An 18,896-nucleotide genomic window follows, 5' to 3' on the forward strand; every position below is an offset into this window, starting at 1 on the left:
ACAGTGATATTATGCGGAATATCAATCTTCAATTTCTCTAAATATGTAATGGCATTTAATGTCTATATGCATTTAAAAGATCAAGATCTTTACAAAATGACAGTGACATATGGAAATTTGTAGCTGTACATGACATGACTGAGAAGATAAGAAATCATCTCTCTGAAACAGTAATACATGTATCTATTTCATCAAGTCCATAAAACTAAATAATCACCAAACTACACATTCCTAGTCATGTTAATATGGAACATTCTCTTCATGTCATATATACATATTTACACATTTCACAGCCAAGTGGAGGATGATCCTCACAATTTCTATACAGGTGTACTCATATAACCTTCAATACACTTGAACATACAAGTTAAGTACCGACAATAGACACAACATACACACAGCGTTGGAACAGGTGAAGCTATCTGGCTAAGCTATATATTAATCCATCAAACAAATATAGAACACAACACAACGTTGAAGAAGAAAGATTAAATTTAAAAGAATTTTTTTTTTTTTCAAAACATCTCTTTTGATGAGATCCAAGTTTAAATATTACTAAACTGCCAGGCAAAAGAAAGTATATACTTGAAACTTTGATTTTTTTCTAAAAATTACAAACGGTATCAAAATGTTTAATGCCTTTAAGGGCTGACTTGTTGTAAGATACTCATTGATATGATGCATGTAATATCGCCTATGATACTCCTATCAAATATTTCACCATCGAATAACCATTTCTTCCTTGTTTCATCTTCGGCCATCATCAAACACAGGTGGACACTTTCTTTGGCCCAGCAGTTTAGTATTAAAGTGGGACTTGGTTGGAGCAAATTGTCATTCTTTCAAAGTTGGATTCAAGTTGTTCAAACACTGCTTTGGTTGTCTGCTGAATCAAATTGTACAAAGTAGATCAATATGAACAGTTGCCCAATCTCACAGAGACACTTTCTGAGTTTCACACATGGCAGTAATAATGTCATCTGAAACCAGACTATCATGGGTAGTTTGAACCTTAATGTCACACAACAGTGCTAAAGTTACTCAATCATAAAAGATAGATTGGTAAGTAAAGAAAGCTGAGGGTATGTCTTAATGGACAATTATTGAATGATTTCTCCAGAAGACACTTCATAGAAGAAAGTGTTTCTTTCAAAATGGTCCTCTAAAAATTGGAATTGACTCTCACAGTACATAAGGAATGTTCATAGACAACACACAAGACAACAACATGAAGATACACACAAAATATATGATAATTAAAAAGATTTATAATACAAGCAATACCAGTAATGCGAGAACTTGTGGCTTCACCATAAGCATGTTGTATCAGTAGTAAGTAGTTGCTCCCAAACACCATCACTTGAGTAGTCTCCCCTCTCTCAAACACACGTACCTCAAGATTCTCAAACCGTTAAAGATGTCTGCTGGTGTGTATTGAGAGTATTTAACTTTTAAATGCTTGTTATTTAATCTGTCCAAATAAAGAAAGGAGGAGGTAAGTGTGCATATTATTGCAGAATTTTGTAAGCTATTGCACCAATTTTACACTCTACAATAGACATATACTGAGTAAACACATAATGTGTTTGACAGTTTTGGATAAGGTATAATTTTTTTTTAAATATATCACTAAAAATTTCATCCAAAAGAAATATATTGTGAATTTTTTTCAACAAATTAATATAATTGTGCAAATTAACATTTTTTCGTGCAGCGACATTCCACTGATGACATCATATAGTGCAATGACATCATGCAACAAGAAGACAATGCAACGCTTAGCGGATGTTGAGGCGCTACTCTGATTCACTTCTGGGCAATTCACAGTGAACACAAAATCATACCAGCAGACATTCTCAATTCTACAACACTTTGCAGGATGAACACCAAAGTTGCTTGGTTGAGGTCATTATGTTTTGTTCGTTCAGCCAACTGATTCTTATTCTTATTTACATTTGATCAAATCAAGATCTATAAACAATTGACAACTTAATTTGAGGCAGGGGAGCATCCACCCAGGTGATGATGGTATATACACAGTAAGCTAGATGTTATACCCATCTCACACAGTACGCTAGACTCGTACTGAACATCATGGAGCCACCCCCCCCCTCCTTAGCCTTTGTGAAGTTGTTGCCAAATATACAAAACATTGTTCAAAGCATCAGAACTGCCTGCTGGAATACAATTTTAGACGCTTTTAAATATTTCTGCTAATATTTGATAATGACTTAAGTCTCTAAAATCAAAAGTTAATGAACAAAAATCTTTTCATATAATCTATCTGGCAGTAGATCAACTGAAGTGTATCTCATGGCATTTCCCATTAATCACGTTCTTGTAATAAAATAAAACAGTCTTTTAATATTAACCCAAAATATTAACCCAATATGCGAAAAAAATTGAGAGCCAACAATTTGCACTACAAATCTCATGGGATATGAGATATCAATAGCTATGCAAAGTAGCATGCACATTAACTTCTACTGTCCATGTCGGATTTTCTTTTATACAATTTATGTTAAGCCCCATCTATACATTAAGGCTTCCTAAATACTTCAAATTTCATTTGTTTATGGAACAGTAGTACTTTGGACTCCCTTATCATGCCTGGGACCCCCCATATTCAGAGTTCACATGACTCCCATATAGTATGACCTGGGTGAATCCCTGGGATGGTACAAGCACCCGCTCCCCATGATGTTCAGCACCAGTCCAGCTGGTGTCTTCCTCTCTCCAAGTCTCCTGGTTTGTGTAGTGCTATATACATGACTAGATACTTCCCATGTACACTATGGAATGACTCAAACATAAATGGAATTGTTCCATCAAAGATCACCTGTCGTGTAGTCACAACAGTTTTTATCAACAATGGACTGTTACTAAAATGCTGAATTACTGACAAACCTACAGACACCAGAACAGCAGCCTGTTTTGTACCAAGGTTTGACCTTTACCCCTAACAAGAGGATTCTGAGAGCTCCTACACACAGCAAAGTAATTCAAGGTCTCACTCTCCTGTAACTGCTGTGCTTGCATCTATTCATTTCATTGAAATGAGATGGTAAGCAGAGATTTTCTCAGGTTTATTAACCAATAAAACTGATGTGTTTTGTGATGATGTAGACAAATATTTTGAACGGTTATGAATACTGAGGATTGGATAATGACTAGCATATAATGATTAAATTCGTCATAACACAGGCATGTTAGAATTGAATAAAATCTAAGTATTGTTTACATTTGTATACTGTTTTCTGACAGAGGGATGAACTGTGTGAGATCCAGCTGCTAAAGAAACGTTGTTCCAACCAGTAGAGGCCGCACCCTCGCACAGTCGGCACGTGACCCGGAAGATATGATGTCACATCAAAGCACATTACTGCTTGGTAACCTCCACGGGCAGACATACTATTGTTTACCTTGTGGAAACAAAGCTTATTGTGTTGCTGTACTGCATGTTTCTACATTCATCGTTTACTAACTATATTCTCTTTGGTTCATGATTTGTACCCTTTGTGGTCTCACACAGTTCGTCTTTCTGTCAAAAAGCAGCAGTAAATGTATTAAGGAGTAATGCAGGATAAGCTAAAAACTTTAAGTTTACTTAATAATACTTAATTTGTGGTCAGTGTTGGAATACAGTGTATTAAAGTACGTTGAGTGAGTGTGATTGGTGAGTGAGTGAGTGAGTGAGTGAGAGAGTTGTGTTTGATGCTGCTTTGAACAGTTAATCAGTTATAACCTGTCATGATATTTAAATGTGGGAGGAAAGCCCAAAGTGATGCAGATCGTAGGATATAACCACTTTGGTGAACCCCACAAGTATGAGAATTGTGCTGATAAGCCAAGAAAAATAATCATGTTGAATCTGGGATTCAAACCCATGACTGTAGGCTTCCGGCATGCCCAAGGGACACAACTCTGCACACCATGGTATCTGCTACAAGTGTATGATTACAGCCTTCCTAGCATCCTAACATGTTTAGTACAGGAGTAACAATAACTGTGTAACCAGGATCACACACTTTACTGAAATGTCTGATCCTCACTTTTCTTGCCTTTAAATATAGACCTTCCATCAGTGATAAATCAAGTAGCAGGCAGCAATGGTTTGACCACAACAACACTGAGTGTGTATACAATTATGTAACAGCCTGGATAGCGCTGAATGCTTCACTACATGCAACCAAGCTGCACGACAATGCATAGGAAGTCTCTTGGGGTGACAATCGAGAACATCTCTACTACATCAAATACTATTGCTTGGATAGAAATATCAATTTTCACTTCCGGGTAGAAAAAAACAACCAATTGGTTACAGAGTTACCATTTACCAAATGGCAAAAGTGGTAGTCCACAAGGGAATGTCATTAGTCATGCTAGTCCTTCCTGAATTCTACTAACCTTGGACTAGCAGACTTGCGTTAATGTTTAACCTTGTTACTGCAATATATGACCAACTATTGTAATGACATTGTGATAGTTTCATAAGTATATCCCACAAAGTAGATTTCCTTGCATTCTTTGACATGATGACAAAGTCTTACATGCTCACTTTGTCTTAGTTCACAGGATATCGCTTTATGAATTACATCCCAATATTGTCTGTAAAAAAATTAAGTATACTTTATGAATGGATATCCATGTCTCTTCAAGTAAGGAGACTGTCAAAAAAAAAGAAAGAATGGAAATGTATCTTATTAATTCAATTAGGTCTACTGACAGTGTAGTACGGTACTGATATTAGCAATTGGTTTCTTAGCTTGTCATCTATGTATTGCCTTTGGGCCATAAACAATCCCGCTGTTGCTAGTTGATCAATCGTTACACCCCTAGAAGTCTCAACTACATCAGAACACACTGTACTACACCAGCATATGAAGAATTGCTTGAAGCTTTTTGGATATTAAAGTGCTGAAGATATTTCAACCAACAATGTTTTGATACTGATTCCATAGCCCTTCGCTCTTCAAGCACATAATGCCCAGATATGTGTCATGAACCAATTCACCATCCTATACAGAATATTTTGTCTCTGTTCCATCAACAGTGAGCAAGACAACGGTTCTGTTGTCAATCCATACAAGTCGGACGAGTTTGAGGATGTTGGTGACTGGGGTGACTTGACACGGCGCAGTAGTGTACTGCCTTATACACTTGGTCTGCTGAGATCCAATACCAAACAGAGAAGACGAAGCAGTCTGAAACATAGCAGCAAGGAAACTAAACAAACTTGCTCTTCAAAAACAAGGTAGGTGTGCGTGCGTGTGTGTGCATGTCTGATGTTTAACGCTGCACTCAACAATCTTCCAGCTCTATGACGGCAGCCTATAAATAATCAACCCTGGATTAGACAATCCAGTGATCGATACTATGAGCAACGATCCACGTCGTCAGGGTACTAAGCCTTGCAATAATCAAGGTCACAAACCCTGACTACCCGATCCATTTGGTCGCCTCTAAGACCAGCATAGCTTGCTGGGGACCTATTCTAACCTGGAATCCCCACTGAAGAAGTGGAGATGGATTTATTGACATCTGGCTGGATTTAGTGACCTACTATGTATGTGTGCACTGATCCTCCACTGATGTCAGTCTGACAAAGGTTTATAATATATACATCAGGCAAATTTGGGAATCAAAAAAAACTTTTAATGTTGGTAGCAAGGGTTAATTCATGATGTAGTCATTTTATAACGTCTTCAATCACAAATGCCAACATTCTTTATTGAGAAGTCTGTGAGGGTGACAGTTCCTACCTGCCAGAACTTGAGTTTACTGTCAACATGGGAGAACGTGGCCAGGAACTTGCCGTCTGGGTTGACAGACACGGCAATGATTGGACCATGGTGGCCTGGAATAAGCTGGAAACAACAACAGTGTACAACAATACATTGCTTTGTCACATACAAACATGCTTGCAAACATGGTGTCAGTACTGCATACAATCATCCTTAACAGTGTAGAATTAGAGAGTCACCAGTTTTGTAAAACTATAAAACTGTTCCAAGCGTAAATCAGCGTTGGAAACTAGTCCTGTAGTCCTTGCCAAACTGCCCCATAGCTAAGGTATCATAAGGACTAGTTGAAATTTGCCATTTTTAAAGGTTTTGCTATATATCATTATAAGGACTAGTGGACTAAATATGTTAGTTTCTACCCCTGAATTAAATATTGTTTTGATTTTGGCAATATTCCTACTTGTGCAATGTCTTCGCAGTCCTTAAAGTTTCACAAAAGTCTTCATAAGTCACTTTGTTAACTTCTACCACTGTACCCATCAATTAATGATTAATTTAATTACACAAAAGACAGTGTCTCAGTTTCAACATGGCACTAATTTCTAGCATGAGACAAAATGGGCATCACTGCCCCTCTTTAGTATTTTATTTTACGAACGTATCATTCAATAACATTAAGCTTTTTGTAAGTAAATAATGTTCCTCTACCTGACACTTGGCATGTTGCTTCATCTCGTACAGAGCCAGGCCACCGTTCTTGGCCCCCACCCAGATCCGCTTGGTTTGTCCACAGTACGATACCATACTGAACCTATATATATCAAAATAATAATTGAATGAGTGAACGCTGTTTAACACTGCAGTCAGCAGTATTCACCTATGTCACTGTAGTCTGTAAATAATCGAGTCTTGACCTGACAAATCAGCGATGCATATTATTAGCAACGTCACAGGCCGTCAAGGTACCATGACATGCGATCAACCAAGTCAACGAGCCTGATCACCCTAAATAGTTAAATCAATGATCAACTTCATTCACTATTAACAGTGTTCATTCTAAACAAAGGCTGTCTTTTTCTTTTTAACTTGACCACAGTTTGTGGTTATATTTAACAACACAAACCAATGGTCCAAATTAAGGGATACTTGTCATAGTCCTAATGACAAAGTTTAAAGATTTTTGATGTTCCTAGATTCAAGTATTATAGCAGCAACTCTCAAGGACACCAGGATCCCCACTAATTGAAGATGTCCCTGACTGTTTGCACAACATGACCCTCCCTACCTGGCCCTTCCTGTGTGCCCCACCCAACCTGCCCCATGCTTCTTGTCCCACCCTACCTGCCCCTCCCTCCTTGCCCCATCCTACCTGCCTCTCCCTGAATGTCCCACCCTGACTGCCTCTCCCTGAATGTCCCACCCTGACTGCCTCTCCCTGCTTGTCCCACCCTACCTGCCTCATGCTGCTTGTCCCTCCCCCCTTGCGCCATCTTGCATGCCCTCCATCCTTGCCCCATCCTACCTTCCCCTTCCTGCATGTTCCACCCTCCCTGCCCCCACCCTACCTGCCTCTCCCTGAATGTCCCACCCTACCTGCCTCTCCCTGAATGTCCCACCCTACCTGCCTCATGCTGCTTGTCCCTCCCCCTCCCCCGTGCGCCATCTTGCATGCCCTCCACCTTTGCCCCATCCTACCTTCCCCTTCTTGCATGTTCCACCCTCCCTGCCCCCACCCTACCTGCCTCTCCCTGAATGTCCCACCCTACCTGCCTCATGCTGCTTGTCCCTCCCCCTCCCCCGTGCGCCATCTTGCATGCCCTCCACCTTTGCCCCATCCTACCTTCCCCTTCCTGCATGTTCCACCCTCCCTGCCCCCACCCTACCTGCAGACTGCTGGGAAGAGTTCCTGCAGCCCCTTGGCCTTGAGCTGGGTTATCTCCAGACAATGCATGGTCACATCCATTACCTGGAACACACAATTTTCAGGCTGTCAGACATTGTCGCTCCACACACCTTCTCCCCATGAAACTATAACTAGGGGTATATTGATGCTTCACAACAGTTCCATGACCCAATGGCAAAATACTGATGACAAGTTTAAATATCAATAGTTAACATAAATAATATCAACAGACGCAATAAAATGAAAAAAATGCTGTTAATCATTAATCATTATCTTTTCCATCTGCTGTTCAAACAAATATGTGAGTATGAAATCAGAACATCAAAAACTACTGCAAAAAAGAGATTGACCATATTTACAATATTCGGGGGAGGGTGAAAAAGAGAGAAAGAACTGACAAGTCTGAGATCCTATTAAAAGAAAGCATATACTTACCTCACAAATGAGATCAGCCACATCATTTGGCATTTTCTCGACCAGCAGCTCAATAACATGGAGGATCTCCTGCTTGGCTCTGACCAGCACAGAGTTGAGGATCTGTGCATGTTGAGACTGGGTGTTCTGTGCCAGGGCGTTGTATCGTGCCACCTCCTTGGCCATGGTGATGATGAGTGCTGGGGGTCGGGCTGTTGCTATCAGGGACAGAGCATGGCGGGCGGATCTGCAGGCATCTGCTGCTGGGGTCAGAGGGAGCCCATAGCTCATGCTGCAAACATACGCATTATTATTACTATCCTGAACAATAAAGTCAAAACAAAAACAATTCATTTTATGCCGGTAAGAAAGAGCCAAACACAATGAAATATCAACATGTTTTATTTATTTTTTTCATTTAATCAAGGTCACAGTGTACTACAAACAAATCCACACTCAACTTGGTTTCACAAGTTAACAGCAATTTGAACTCCTTACTCACAAAACAGAAATTGGCATCAGTTCTCATGGGTAGACACAACATGCAAAAATCTGTTCATGTAATATCATCACAATTAGAAAGAAAGCTACTAGTCCTTACAGATTTTCACTGGCATTGGACAAGCAGACTTGTGGTCATGCTGAACACTCAACCAAGACCAGCTATAGAAATTGCAGAACATGCCTGCCAGGGATTGTAAAGACATGAATGGAAACAGCATCTATTATCTGTACAAGTAAGTGAATGTGTTGATAACCAGTGTTGAAAGCGTAAGCAGTGACTCATACACAGGGCTCCAGATAATTGTTTGAGCCATTGAGCGTTTACTCACATATTAACATTTACATTGGGTATTTGATTGTGTTATTTGGGTATTGAACATATTTCATTCCCTTGGATCCAGTCTACAGTCAGGGTGGCCTCTTTTTAATTCCATTCACGGGTATATACCATATCTATTTGTAACTTAGAAATCCTGCACTGAATACAAAGGATTCTTGTAATTGGCTCATTTCTTTTGGAGTTGTTTTGGTCAAAGAACCAACTGATCCACATACACATATAGTGTAGAAAATGGTAGCAATATCCAAGCTGACAATCTTTTACTTCTTTTGTTGCAAAATCACAAAAGTATTAAGTGATAATAAGGATAAAATTCTGCAAGACAAGCCACTCATCTGATGTTCCTGTCACTTAAGCATTTTTTAACGGTCTAAATGCACGTTTTGATGATTATTCACCAGTGTGTGATTGGCAGTCACTGGACAGCTATAGTTACGAGTGTGAGACTCACCTTGGCAGTAGCCTGTCTGCATCCACACACAGCTCCAGCAGCCCCAGCAGCACGGAGGACACGTCCAGGTACGGCTCCCAAACAGTGAAGCCTCTACCCAACAGGTCGATGGCCGCACGGCGGATGGGGGTATTGGAGGGTAGGCGGGGACTGGGAGGGGTCAGCAACAGGAACGTTAGAGCCTTGCCTGCAAGGTGAAGTTTGAAAGCAGGGTTAGGAATAAATTAATATTGTCACTAGTAACGATCTGCTTCAGAGTTGCTATCTTCCTGATAGTAAAATTTGTAGTACACAAGGAAACGTCACTGGTCTTTTTACAAGTCTCAGACAAGCTGACTCAGGTTAATCCAACAATACCCATCTAATCCAACAATACAAGGTGAAAATAGTGAGGTGAGGTGAAATGTCATCTGTCTGTCTGTCTGTGTGTGTGCATTCAAGTGTGTCCGGACTAATGTCAGTTTCATAGAGCTAGCCCACTGAGATTCTATGCCACTGTTTAACATTGATACCCCTCTCGGACACTCCTTGCCAAAGAGTCTTTGTTTTATCTCATAATACCTAGACCCCGGCAGGGTAACAAGAAGTACCATATTTTAATGTATTTTGGAATGACGTGGCCAGGGATCGAACCACCGACCTCCTCCTCTCCAGGTAGATGCTCTATCCATTAGACCCAAACGATGTTCTCACTTAGAATATGTCCCCAGTACTTATTATGGTTAATTATCAATGATATCTTGTTAGTTTCTTTCCTCATTGTTCGTATCAATAAACCACCCGTTTGTTCGTGGATGCTGCTCTGATGACACCTCAGAGGTCCGCTGCAAACTGTAGATGTGACGCATATCCCTCGAAAAATAATGTGCAAATCTTACATAACCAGCGATTTATCAGTCAGCTTTAAAGACAAGCAAGACAGCTAAGGACCTATTCTTCCCCAGGGAACTACACAGGGGAAACCATTAACTTATGCAGCAAAACACCAAATATGTTTAAGCAATAAACTACTCATTTGTTTGCCAATTTCCTGAACTGACAACTGAGCTAAAGATCTAACAATTGACCCACACCGAGTATCTATGAAAATGACAATTCTGTGAGGGACACTTGACCTTGTACTTCCATGATGCTGTACTCACTAGTGTGTCTGGAGAGGTTGTAGTTTGTGAGACTGAAGCCTTCTTGGACATTCCTCTTGCCCTTCTTTATCTCCTCCACCTTGCGTCGGTTGGGTTCTATCTCGTGCCCAAACTCTGCTCCTATCACACCTAACATCACAATAGCAGTTGCCTGTTTTCTTCGACTTTCAAATGACACAGATACTTTGTGGGCAGGAGAATCACCTGAAAAGAAAAGAAAAGCATAATTTTATATTTATCATATTATACGTTTGGTTTTATTACATCTTTTCACAATATAGTTCTCAACAAAAGAGTACTGAGTTACTAAAGCTCACTTTTCAAGATGATCTAAAATTGTTATTTCTAATAAAGATGAATCCTGGGTTAATAATGGGACAAATATACTTGCTCTTGAATATTGCTATTTTGAATAATTATGAACCTGTACAGCCAGGAGTGTTTAGAAAAGAGGCTAGCATCCTTACAATAAGTTGCAAATGTTTCAGAATGGTTTTAAAGTTAATTTTGGAGTTAACTAGGAGTGAGTTAGTGGTCGAGTTAAAACTTTACATCGTACTGGCAACATTGTAATCATATATCAATAGAACCAGGGTGAAAAATGACATAAGACGAGTAAAATTCACTTCCTTGAGGAGAACCACTTTTACCATTTCACCATGTAGCAGATCCTTTTTGTGGTCCTGATGAGAAAAAAACAATTCCTAATCTTGGTTCTCTACAACATATTTATTTGTTTAAGAGTCTTCGGAAAAGCCTGCAGCACATCAATTATTTCCATTTTGCTGATGAACATTCAGGTAGAGACAGTACTCACCTGCCAGCATCTGTTCATCATCTTCCTCTTCCTCGTCCTCCTCCCCACGCTGAGGGTCACTCAGCAGGCTGTGCTGGGGGTCCACATAGGTCGGCAGGTATGGAGACCATTCATCTATTATTGCTTTCCGTCCTTCAGGTCCAATCCGACGAAGCTCAGCCAACAGAAGAGCCTGGGCTGCTTCTCTAATCTGTCAAACAAAACTTCAACAGTCACTTGATGAAATAAGCCATCTACATAGTTCAACCAAACGTTCATGCTGCATGGGAATCACTTCCATCAACAGGTGATGTCCACTGATACCTTGAACAGATAGTCACTTTTCTTTTCTAAAAGTGAAAACTAAAATGCCTCCAACCTCACAGTTTTATAATTTTGATGCAAATATAATAATACTTCATTGTGGCTTTTGCATTGCAAAGATCAGACTGATGTCTAGAAAATATCATTACTGGTACTTTACCTAATGTTTAGCTGAGATTTTATTTAGCATTATGATTTTTCTCAGTTTGAAATTAATGCTGTAGATTAAATCTTTTGCAAACAAACAAGGTTCATAAATAGGGAAAACAATTAACAAACAAAATTGAAGACATTCACTTGATAATATTTCTCAAAAAGACAAAGGACATAATGGACAGAAAACTCAAATTAATATGAACCTATCTTTCTCTTTCATGCAGAAAATTGACTAATGTTTGCAAATGCAATGTACTATTCTTATTGTGAGCTAAGAAATGACCTGAAATTCAACATGGCAAGGCCACCTAGCCAGCGTAGTGTAAGGTTCTCACCTCCAGACAGCGATCCTGCCACCTGCGAGCCAGCATCTCCAGCTGAGGGGATTGGTAGTGAGCGGGACCTACCAGCTCGGGCAGTAGCACGCAGTGTAGCGCTGCTAGCAGACTCCAGCCCTGCTTTATCTGGGCCTGCAGGATACTGACACTGTCTTCGTCCTCACTACCTGCATCACTGTCAGTCTCATTCATGATAATGCCATGGTGATTGGTGAACTGACTATTGCCCTTCCTGTTACAGGGAAGAGATTATTTGGTTTGAAAATTAAGCGGATGAAAATTTGCAACTTTGGTGGCTATAAAAGCACATGACTTCTTACACAACACAAATAACTGAGAAATAGAGAAAACCTTCAACAGACGGACCATAAATCCACTCCATTGTTGCACGATTGCAAACAAAACATGAGCACTGGTGACATTGATTTTGCATTTTTCCCAGTTTTTTAAACAAAGAGCTACCTGATGCCTTAATAATATGGTTATGTACTTACCTCCTTGATCTGCTCTGTTTACCAAAGATGAAGCTGGCATGACTCATCCCCATCAGTGTGTTGGCTACTGAGATTACACTGAGGAGGTGCTGAGTGGTCACACCGCTGGAGATTTTCCATCTTGCCTTGGCAGAGAAGATCCTGGTCTCTTCCTGTAGGGCTGACAGAGGTGGCCGGCTCGCTGCCTTCTGGTCCTCAGAAGATGTGTTGTGACGAAGCTCACTTTCCAGATCCCCATCACTGAACAGCAGGTGCTCTACATCAAACGGAACACTCCCTGACCTCTGTGCAAGCAGTGTCTTCTTGCTGGATTCATCAGCAGTCCCTTTATCCATTCCCTTCATGGCTGCAGTCCGTGCTTGATCAGCAAGAGTTGTCTTCCCAATGTCGCCGCTGATGCCCACCAACTCCTCCTGACAAACACGCTTGTGCCATCCTGGCAGCATCAGTGACATGTGGCCCTGGCGGGACAGCAGGCCAAACGATATGGGGCACTGAGGTTTCAGCAGTCCCAGTTTGTTAACACACAATCTATCAAGATCTGGATCCAGGCCCCATGCATGAAGACATGACATGAAGAACTGAGCGATCTCCAGTGTTAAATTGTCATTGACAACAAGGCCATCAGGCTTGGTGTTACTTCGCCTTGAGGGACTTGCACTCATTCTTGTGGGAGTTAAACGACCTCCTGTTTGTACAGGAACGAGTCCAGCTGTCTCTGCCCTTGCTTGTATCTTCTGACCAACATTCTCAGCCTTTTCCTTAGCTTTGGCTATGAAACCTGTGGACATCGATCATTACAGTTAGCGTGGAATTCTACCAAAGGACCTCTCCTTCAAACATGAAGTTAACATAGACTTAATTATTTGCTTTCTCTTTACTTACACCTTACAAAAAATATTTAAATCAGCTGTACATGAACAGTGTAATTTTCTGAGGTAATAAACTGTATCTAAATGTCCCTATTATTCAGAGTTGACTTTCTATCAGATGACATTTTTGTAACTGAGTGAGAGAGTTATAGATATTAATGCTACTTCAGCCACGGGTCCCCAGTAATGCAGGTTTTAGACGTTTACCACTTTGGTGAAAACGTGTGTACAGCTGATTGCTGTTTCCGGCTTAGTTTACGAGAAAATACACAAGGTAATCTTAATCCCTAGATATAAAACAATGCCTAGCAGAACAATAAATACTATTTTAACGGTAAATAAACATGTCTGGTGATTTTTTATCTCAAATTTCAAATTTGTACTGACAAAGTTTCTTATCACACGTTCGTTTGGCGGACTTCGCTGAAAGGGTACGGTGTAATTTTTTTCTGCGCATAATATTCAAATTTCTTTTTTTCCAAAATATTGAGCCCGCTAGAGGGAGTGCGCATTATACATGGGCACATGACTTCTTACACAACACAAATAACTGAGAAAATACGGTAGATAATTAGGTGAATCTGGGATATGAACCCACAATCATAGATTAATGGCACGCAAAAGGGACACAACTCTGCACAGCACATTACAGGCTACATATGCCCCATCTGTTAATGAAGAAGGAACAAAGCCAGGTCCTAGTGATGCAATGGTTTACCCATGAGCTTCTGTTGTGTGTCTGACAGCTCCAGGCCTCCGGAGGACTTGATGAGCTGGTCCTCTGTCATCCCGATGAGTCCCCTCGCCTCCAGCTCTCCGGGGGACATGGTGGCATACTCCTCCGTCAACAGTTGCACTGCACACACAACAGCAGTCTCATGTCATCTCATGCATCAGTAAATCTCATAACACATTACCATGATTACTGAAGAACTAATCTCACAAAACTCAGAACTCAACTTTAATCCTATGTGATAGCTCTCTGCATCAAGATCTGATAAACCTACATGTCGGATTAATTTCCTTATCAGCCATCAGCATGGAGGCTCATGACTTCTTGGTACAAGTGAGTGAAGCATTTTGATTTCTGTATCTCGAAACCAATTGTAAATGAGCAGTTTCAAAAGAAGGAAAATACTGGTCACACTATTAGTGAGCCATTATGCCCTAAGGCCACTTTTTGTAATGTGACTATTCCAGCAATATCAAGGCAACTACACTAGAAATTGGCTTTACACATTATAACCTTGTACGTTTTCAGCAAGACAGATAAACATCTCAACCACTATGCTACCTCACCAATATGCAGCAGGACATATTGTATATCAGGAAGTGAAGGAGCAAAAGAAAGGGTCTCCTATTTTATCCTAACAATCCATCACATAAACCATCAAACTGATTTCACATCCAAATATTTAGATATAGAATTGCATATGCAACAGCAATGAATGGAACATGCTACATTTTCTGGTACATACCAATCAAAGCCTCTGTGTCAAAGAAAAGCACATGTGAGTCCGGGTCCCTTGTGTTGGTCCTCACTCCTTGTATAAGCAGGGGGTACCCGGTAGGTTTGAGCATCTCTGGAGGTGGCCTCTGTGTCAGTTGCTGCTGCTGATGTTGGGCAGCTGCTTGTTGCTGTTGTAGTTTCTGCTGGGCCAGGTTTTTGAATGTTGCCAGATTCCGTCTCTTTAGTGCCTGAGCCAGAGTAAGACTAGGATTGGTCAGACTCTCCATAGGTGTGGCATTTTCATCACAGTTGTTGAGGATCTCCTCTGCAGTAATGCCATGGACAACTCGATCCAGGTGACCTGGAAACATAATAAGATTGGTGAGTCAGTGAGTAGCAAGGGTTTTAAGTTGTGTCAGCAATATTCTGTAAAGAGAGTAATTATGATCAGACAATATTCCAGGAAAGGATCACACCAGAAGTGGGCTGACAACACTGTCTCCATGTGGGGAAATGTTCACAGCTCTTGAGTTTTATGAGCAAACACATTAACCAGTACACAGCCCAACTACCCACATCCAATAAGTATACCTGTGATAGAGTGAACCAATTCTACTGCTATATCATGAAAGGCTTATCCATACGAAAACATCAGTCAGACAGGTAATGAATCCTCCCCGGTCACAGTGGTTCGTCATGTTCTGTAGTTTTACTGATCTATGTTATGACTGCACTTCTCATTGGCCTTAAACAATGTGATCATAATACATGTATGCTGATGTATGCTCAATAGCAGCCACTGGCAAAACTCCAAGCAGATGATGATGTCAGTATATTTTTTGGGGAAAAACAGTACTCTTTTTCATAAGAATAAAAAAAGTAAAAAACTAGCCAAAGATCTACTTCTAGACTTCATTTCTGTATTGTTCTAATTCAACAAAAAATGAAACTGTTGAAAATTGAGTAACGTCAGGTACTTCTTGTGCAGCCAGTCTCTATGATATAAAACTCACCAGAAACAGTGAGAGTGATACCATCAGAGTAACTGAACAGCGCTGCAGCAAACTTTGTGAGAAATCATTCAGTAATTCAAGCAGGATATACTACAATATTCTTTTCCTGACACACTTCATATAAAGTGACACCAGCTAAAGTAACTGCCAATGTAGTGTCTCCACATGATACACATTATGATCAACTACTTTCGTCCAGCTTCAATAAAACTGTACACCAGACAATACATTGTGTGTCCAACTGACCTGTCTCCATCTGCCATACATAGACTGTGCCATCAGAGCAGCTGACAACCATGAAGTCATCCAGGGGACGCCATCTGATTGTCTGGACTGGAAACAGATGGCGCCCTGCTAACATGATACACTTCCTCTCCTTCATGCTGAGGAGAGCTACAGAGTGGTCACTGGCAACCGAGCAAACAGCAGACAGGATCCGAGTCTGAAAGTATTTAACATGCAAAATTCATTCCTTCACAGTAATACCAGCACAATGCATTGTGAGTGAGTTTTATACAGCTTTTAGCAATATTCCAGCAATTTCATGACAGGGAACACCAGAAAAGACCTTCACACTTTTTAACCATGTGGCAAACAAATACGAGGTCTTTGGCGTGACACTAGGCTTTAACAACTAGGCTTCCTTAACTAGGGTGGGTGGCCCATTGATAGCATGATGAATCATTACCTTCCTACAAATTATCATCTTAGTGATCCCATCTAGGCCCTGCCGTGTATAAATAATGCACCAAATGCATCTCTGTCACCAATGGAAGAAATCGTGTGAAACCCAGGGAGCAATACTTTTTGCTGATAACAAATGAAAAAATTGCACGTAAGTTCCATTGCTACTTTACGAAAGGCACTTATTTTCTTAACTGTACATTCCCTAGCTTTAAAGATGACAGAAAAGAGCATGGGTCCCCACTAGATCTACGACATTTGTATTTCACAAATGACACCTAAAAACAATATATGGAGGTCAAGGGACCAGGCAAGCCAGATAGTCTGCTTACATTGCAGTTGCCGGGAGGCACCAACATCTGTGTGAGCTCCCCGCCATGTACAGTGAAGGTGTGGATCTTGTAGCCGGAGTTCATGTCCCACAGAATCACCGAGAAGTCGGCTCCTCCAGACAGCAGATGTTGGGGCTCGTACCGCGTGCTCTCGTTGAAGGGGTACAGCAGACATGTCACCCTCCCGTCATGTCCCTGCAGGATCTTGGTGGGAATATCTGACAGGGAGGACATGCTTATCATAACCACTGAGCATCATTCTGAAGCAACATTACAGCAAGGGGAAGAACATGCTTCACATATAGTGTCATTGTGAAGTATAACATCCAGGTCATCTGCATGATGAGCAAATAATAAATACCGGTATAGACATGATAGAAATTAGAGTTGTATCGATACGGTGAGGATGTGATACGATACATGTCCCGATACTACAGGTGTGATATAAGTTTCCCAAACATAGTACTTTTATTTCATAAGTTGATATTCTTTCTTCATGCAGGTGAATCAGAACCCTGAATCATTTGTTTTTGAATTTCGTAGACCAAGATGGGACATTGTTGAGCAGAAACACTGAGCAGAATGTTATGCTATTTACAGCCTTGAGAATCTGTGTAAGTTGGTTTTAGAACAGGTTCGTTTAACATTTAAATTTGTTATTATACACATCTTCTTATACCAAGAGAACTTGAAATGTAATATATTGTATGTATCATGATAGAGAGGTTGTAAATCAATGTATGGTATTGTGGGCCTCGTATCGGTATACAATCCTGTATCGCCATATTGTTATACCACTAATAGAGATCGAATTTTTTTTTTTTAAGTCAAAGGAAGTTTAGACATGCCCTTTGGCAATTAAGTGTGTCAACCTTAAGAGTACTTTTCCATGAAAAAAGAAATAGGTTATTTGACTTTTTGTTCGCTAAGTTTGTTCATCAGTTTCAATATGTTACATTCACTATCAATCAGTTTGCTAACAGTTTCAATTAACATTCACCAGCTCTAGTATCGAGTTGCATTATCTTCAATCTTTCTTTCACACGCATTCCGCCTCACAATATTTCTTTAAAAGAAATTACTTATTTTCCATTTTGAAGGCATTTTGACAGATGTCTGCATTCCCCTCTCAGCAAACGTAAAGCTAAAACAATGTCAGTCATGCGCAGACGATGCATTTCTAAACAGAAATCTGTCATTTCCTGGAAAATTTCAAATGCATGTTTGATTATCTTTTGGTGCATTCTTTCATGCACAACTTGTTTCTGAACACATGATTACAATTAACTAGAGTGTCATGGCACTATCTCTGGGGTATGAGTATTCATATCTGTCACAAGAGAGGAACTGAAAGTCTTACACTAATGAATCCCCCAGAGGAGCTTGTCCTGCCCAAATGGCAGCACCCACAAACTGCCTATAAACCAGGGTTAAACACTACTGAAAGGACCTACTGTCAGCCTTGAGTGTCTTGGTGGTGAGAAGCTGAAGCATGACGCTCTGTGTTGCTGGGACGATGACGATGGTGCCGTTGATGCGGCCGCACACCAGCTTGCCTTGTGACGGGATGTAGATGGTGGACGAGATGTGGAGGGACTGCCTGTTCTCATCACACTGACCACACAACATCAACATAACAGTCACAATAAACCAGTAAACATTTTGGTCTTTATTCCTTTAGATTTCATTCCAACTTAGTCTCACTCAGTGAACAAATGAAGAGAAGCTCTGACACTCAAGCAAGTAAATATTTCAATGTATTCAGTGGAATTCTCAACTAATATTAAAAGGCATAATCCTAATGTCTGATGTCATGAACTCTGAAATTGTGTATTACCAAATGGACATAACTTTAGTATTCTAAAATAAATATAATGTATCACCCTGAACATTCACTTGAGTTGAATGGCACATTATGAACAAACTTGGTATTATTATT

At 40.4% G+C, this 18,896-nt stretch overlaps 1 protein-coding gene across 7 annotated transcripts in view; it reads right to left on the minus strand.

The window, feature by feature from the left end:
* Positions 1–628: 628 nt before the first annotated feature.
* The window catches only part of LOC139454305 (WD repeat-containing protein 7-like), a 43,862-nt gene continuing 25,594 nt past the window's right edge, over positions 629–18,896 (minus strand). For all 7 annotated transcript variants that reach the window (XM_071235932.1, XM_071235930.1, XM_071235928.1 and 4 more), the window contains 15 exons: positions 18,412–18,571; positions 16,958–17,175; positions 16,188–16,383; positions 14,957–15,289; positions 14,197–14,334; positions 12,607–13,387; positions 12,110–12,344; positions 11,316–11,505; positions 10,499–10,702; positions 9,357–9,543; positions 8,083–8,353; positions 7,628–7,710; positions 6,453–6,555; positions 5,763–5,867; positions 629–5,204 (listed from right to left, as the gene is read on the minus strand). In XM_071235932.1, the coding sequence (XP_071092033.1) occupies positions 5,019–5,204; positions 5,763–5,867; positions 6,453–6,555; positions 7,628–7,710; positions 8,083–8,353; positions 9,357–9,543; positions 10,499–10,702; positions 11,316–11,505; positions 12,110–12,344; positions 12,607–13,387; positions 14,197–14,334; positions 14,957–15,289; positions 16,188–16,383; positions 16,958–17,175; positions 18,412–18,571 (3,390 nt within the window). In that variant the 3' untranslated portion in view covers positions 629–5,018. The remainder of the gene's footprint in view (positions 5,205–5,762; positions 5,868–6,452; positions 6,556–7,627; positions 7,711–8,082; positions 8,354–9,356; positions 9,544–10,498; positions 10,703–11,315; positions 11,506–12,109; positions 12,345–12,606; positions 13,388–14,196; positions 14,335–14,956; positions 15,290–16,187; positions 16,384–16,957; positions 17,176–18,411; positions 18,572–18,896) is intronic.

This window comes from Haliotis cracherodii, unplaced genomic scaffold, assembly GCF_022045235.1.
Source record: "Haliotis cracherodii isolate W230 unplaced genomic scaffold, xgHalCrac1.p SCAF_10, whole genome shotgun sequence".
Lineage (NCBI taxonomy): Eukaryota > Metazoa > Mollusca > Gastropoda > Lepetellida > Haliotidae > Haliotis > Haliotis cracherodii.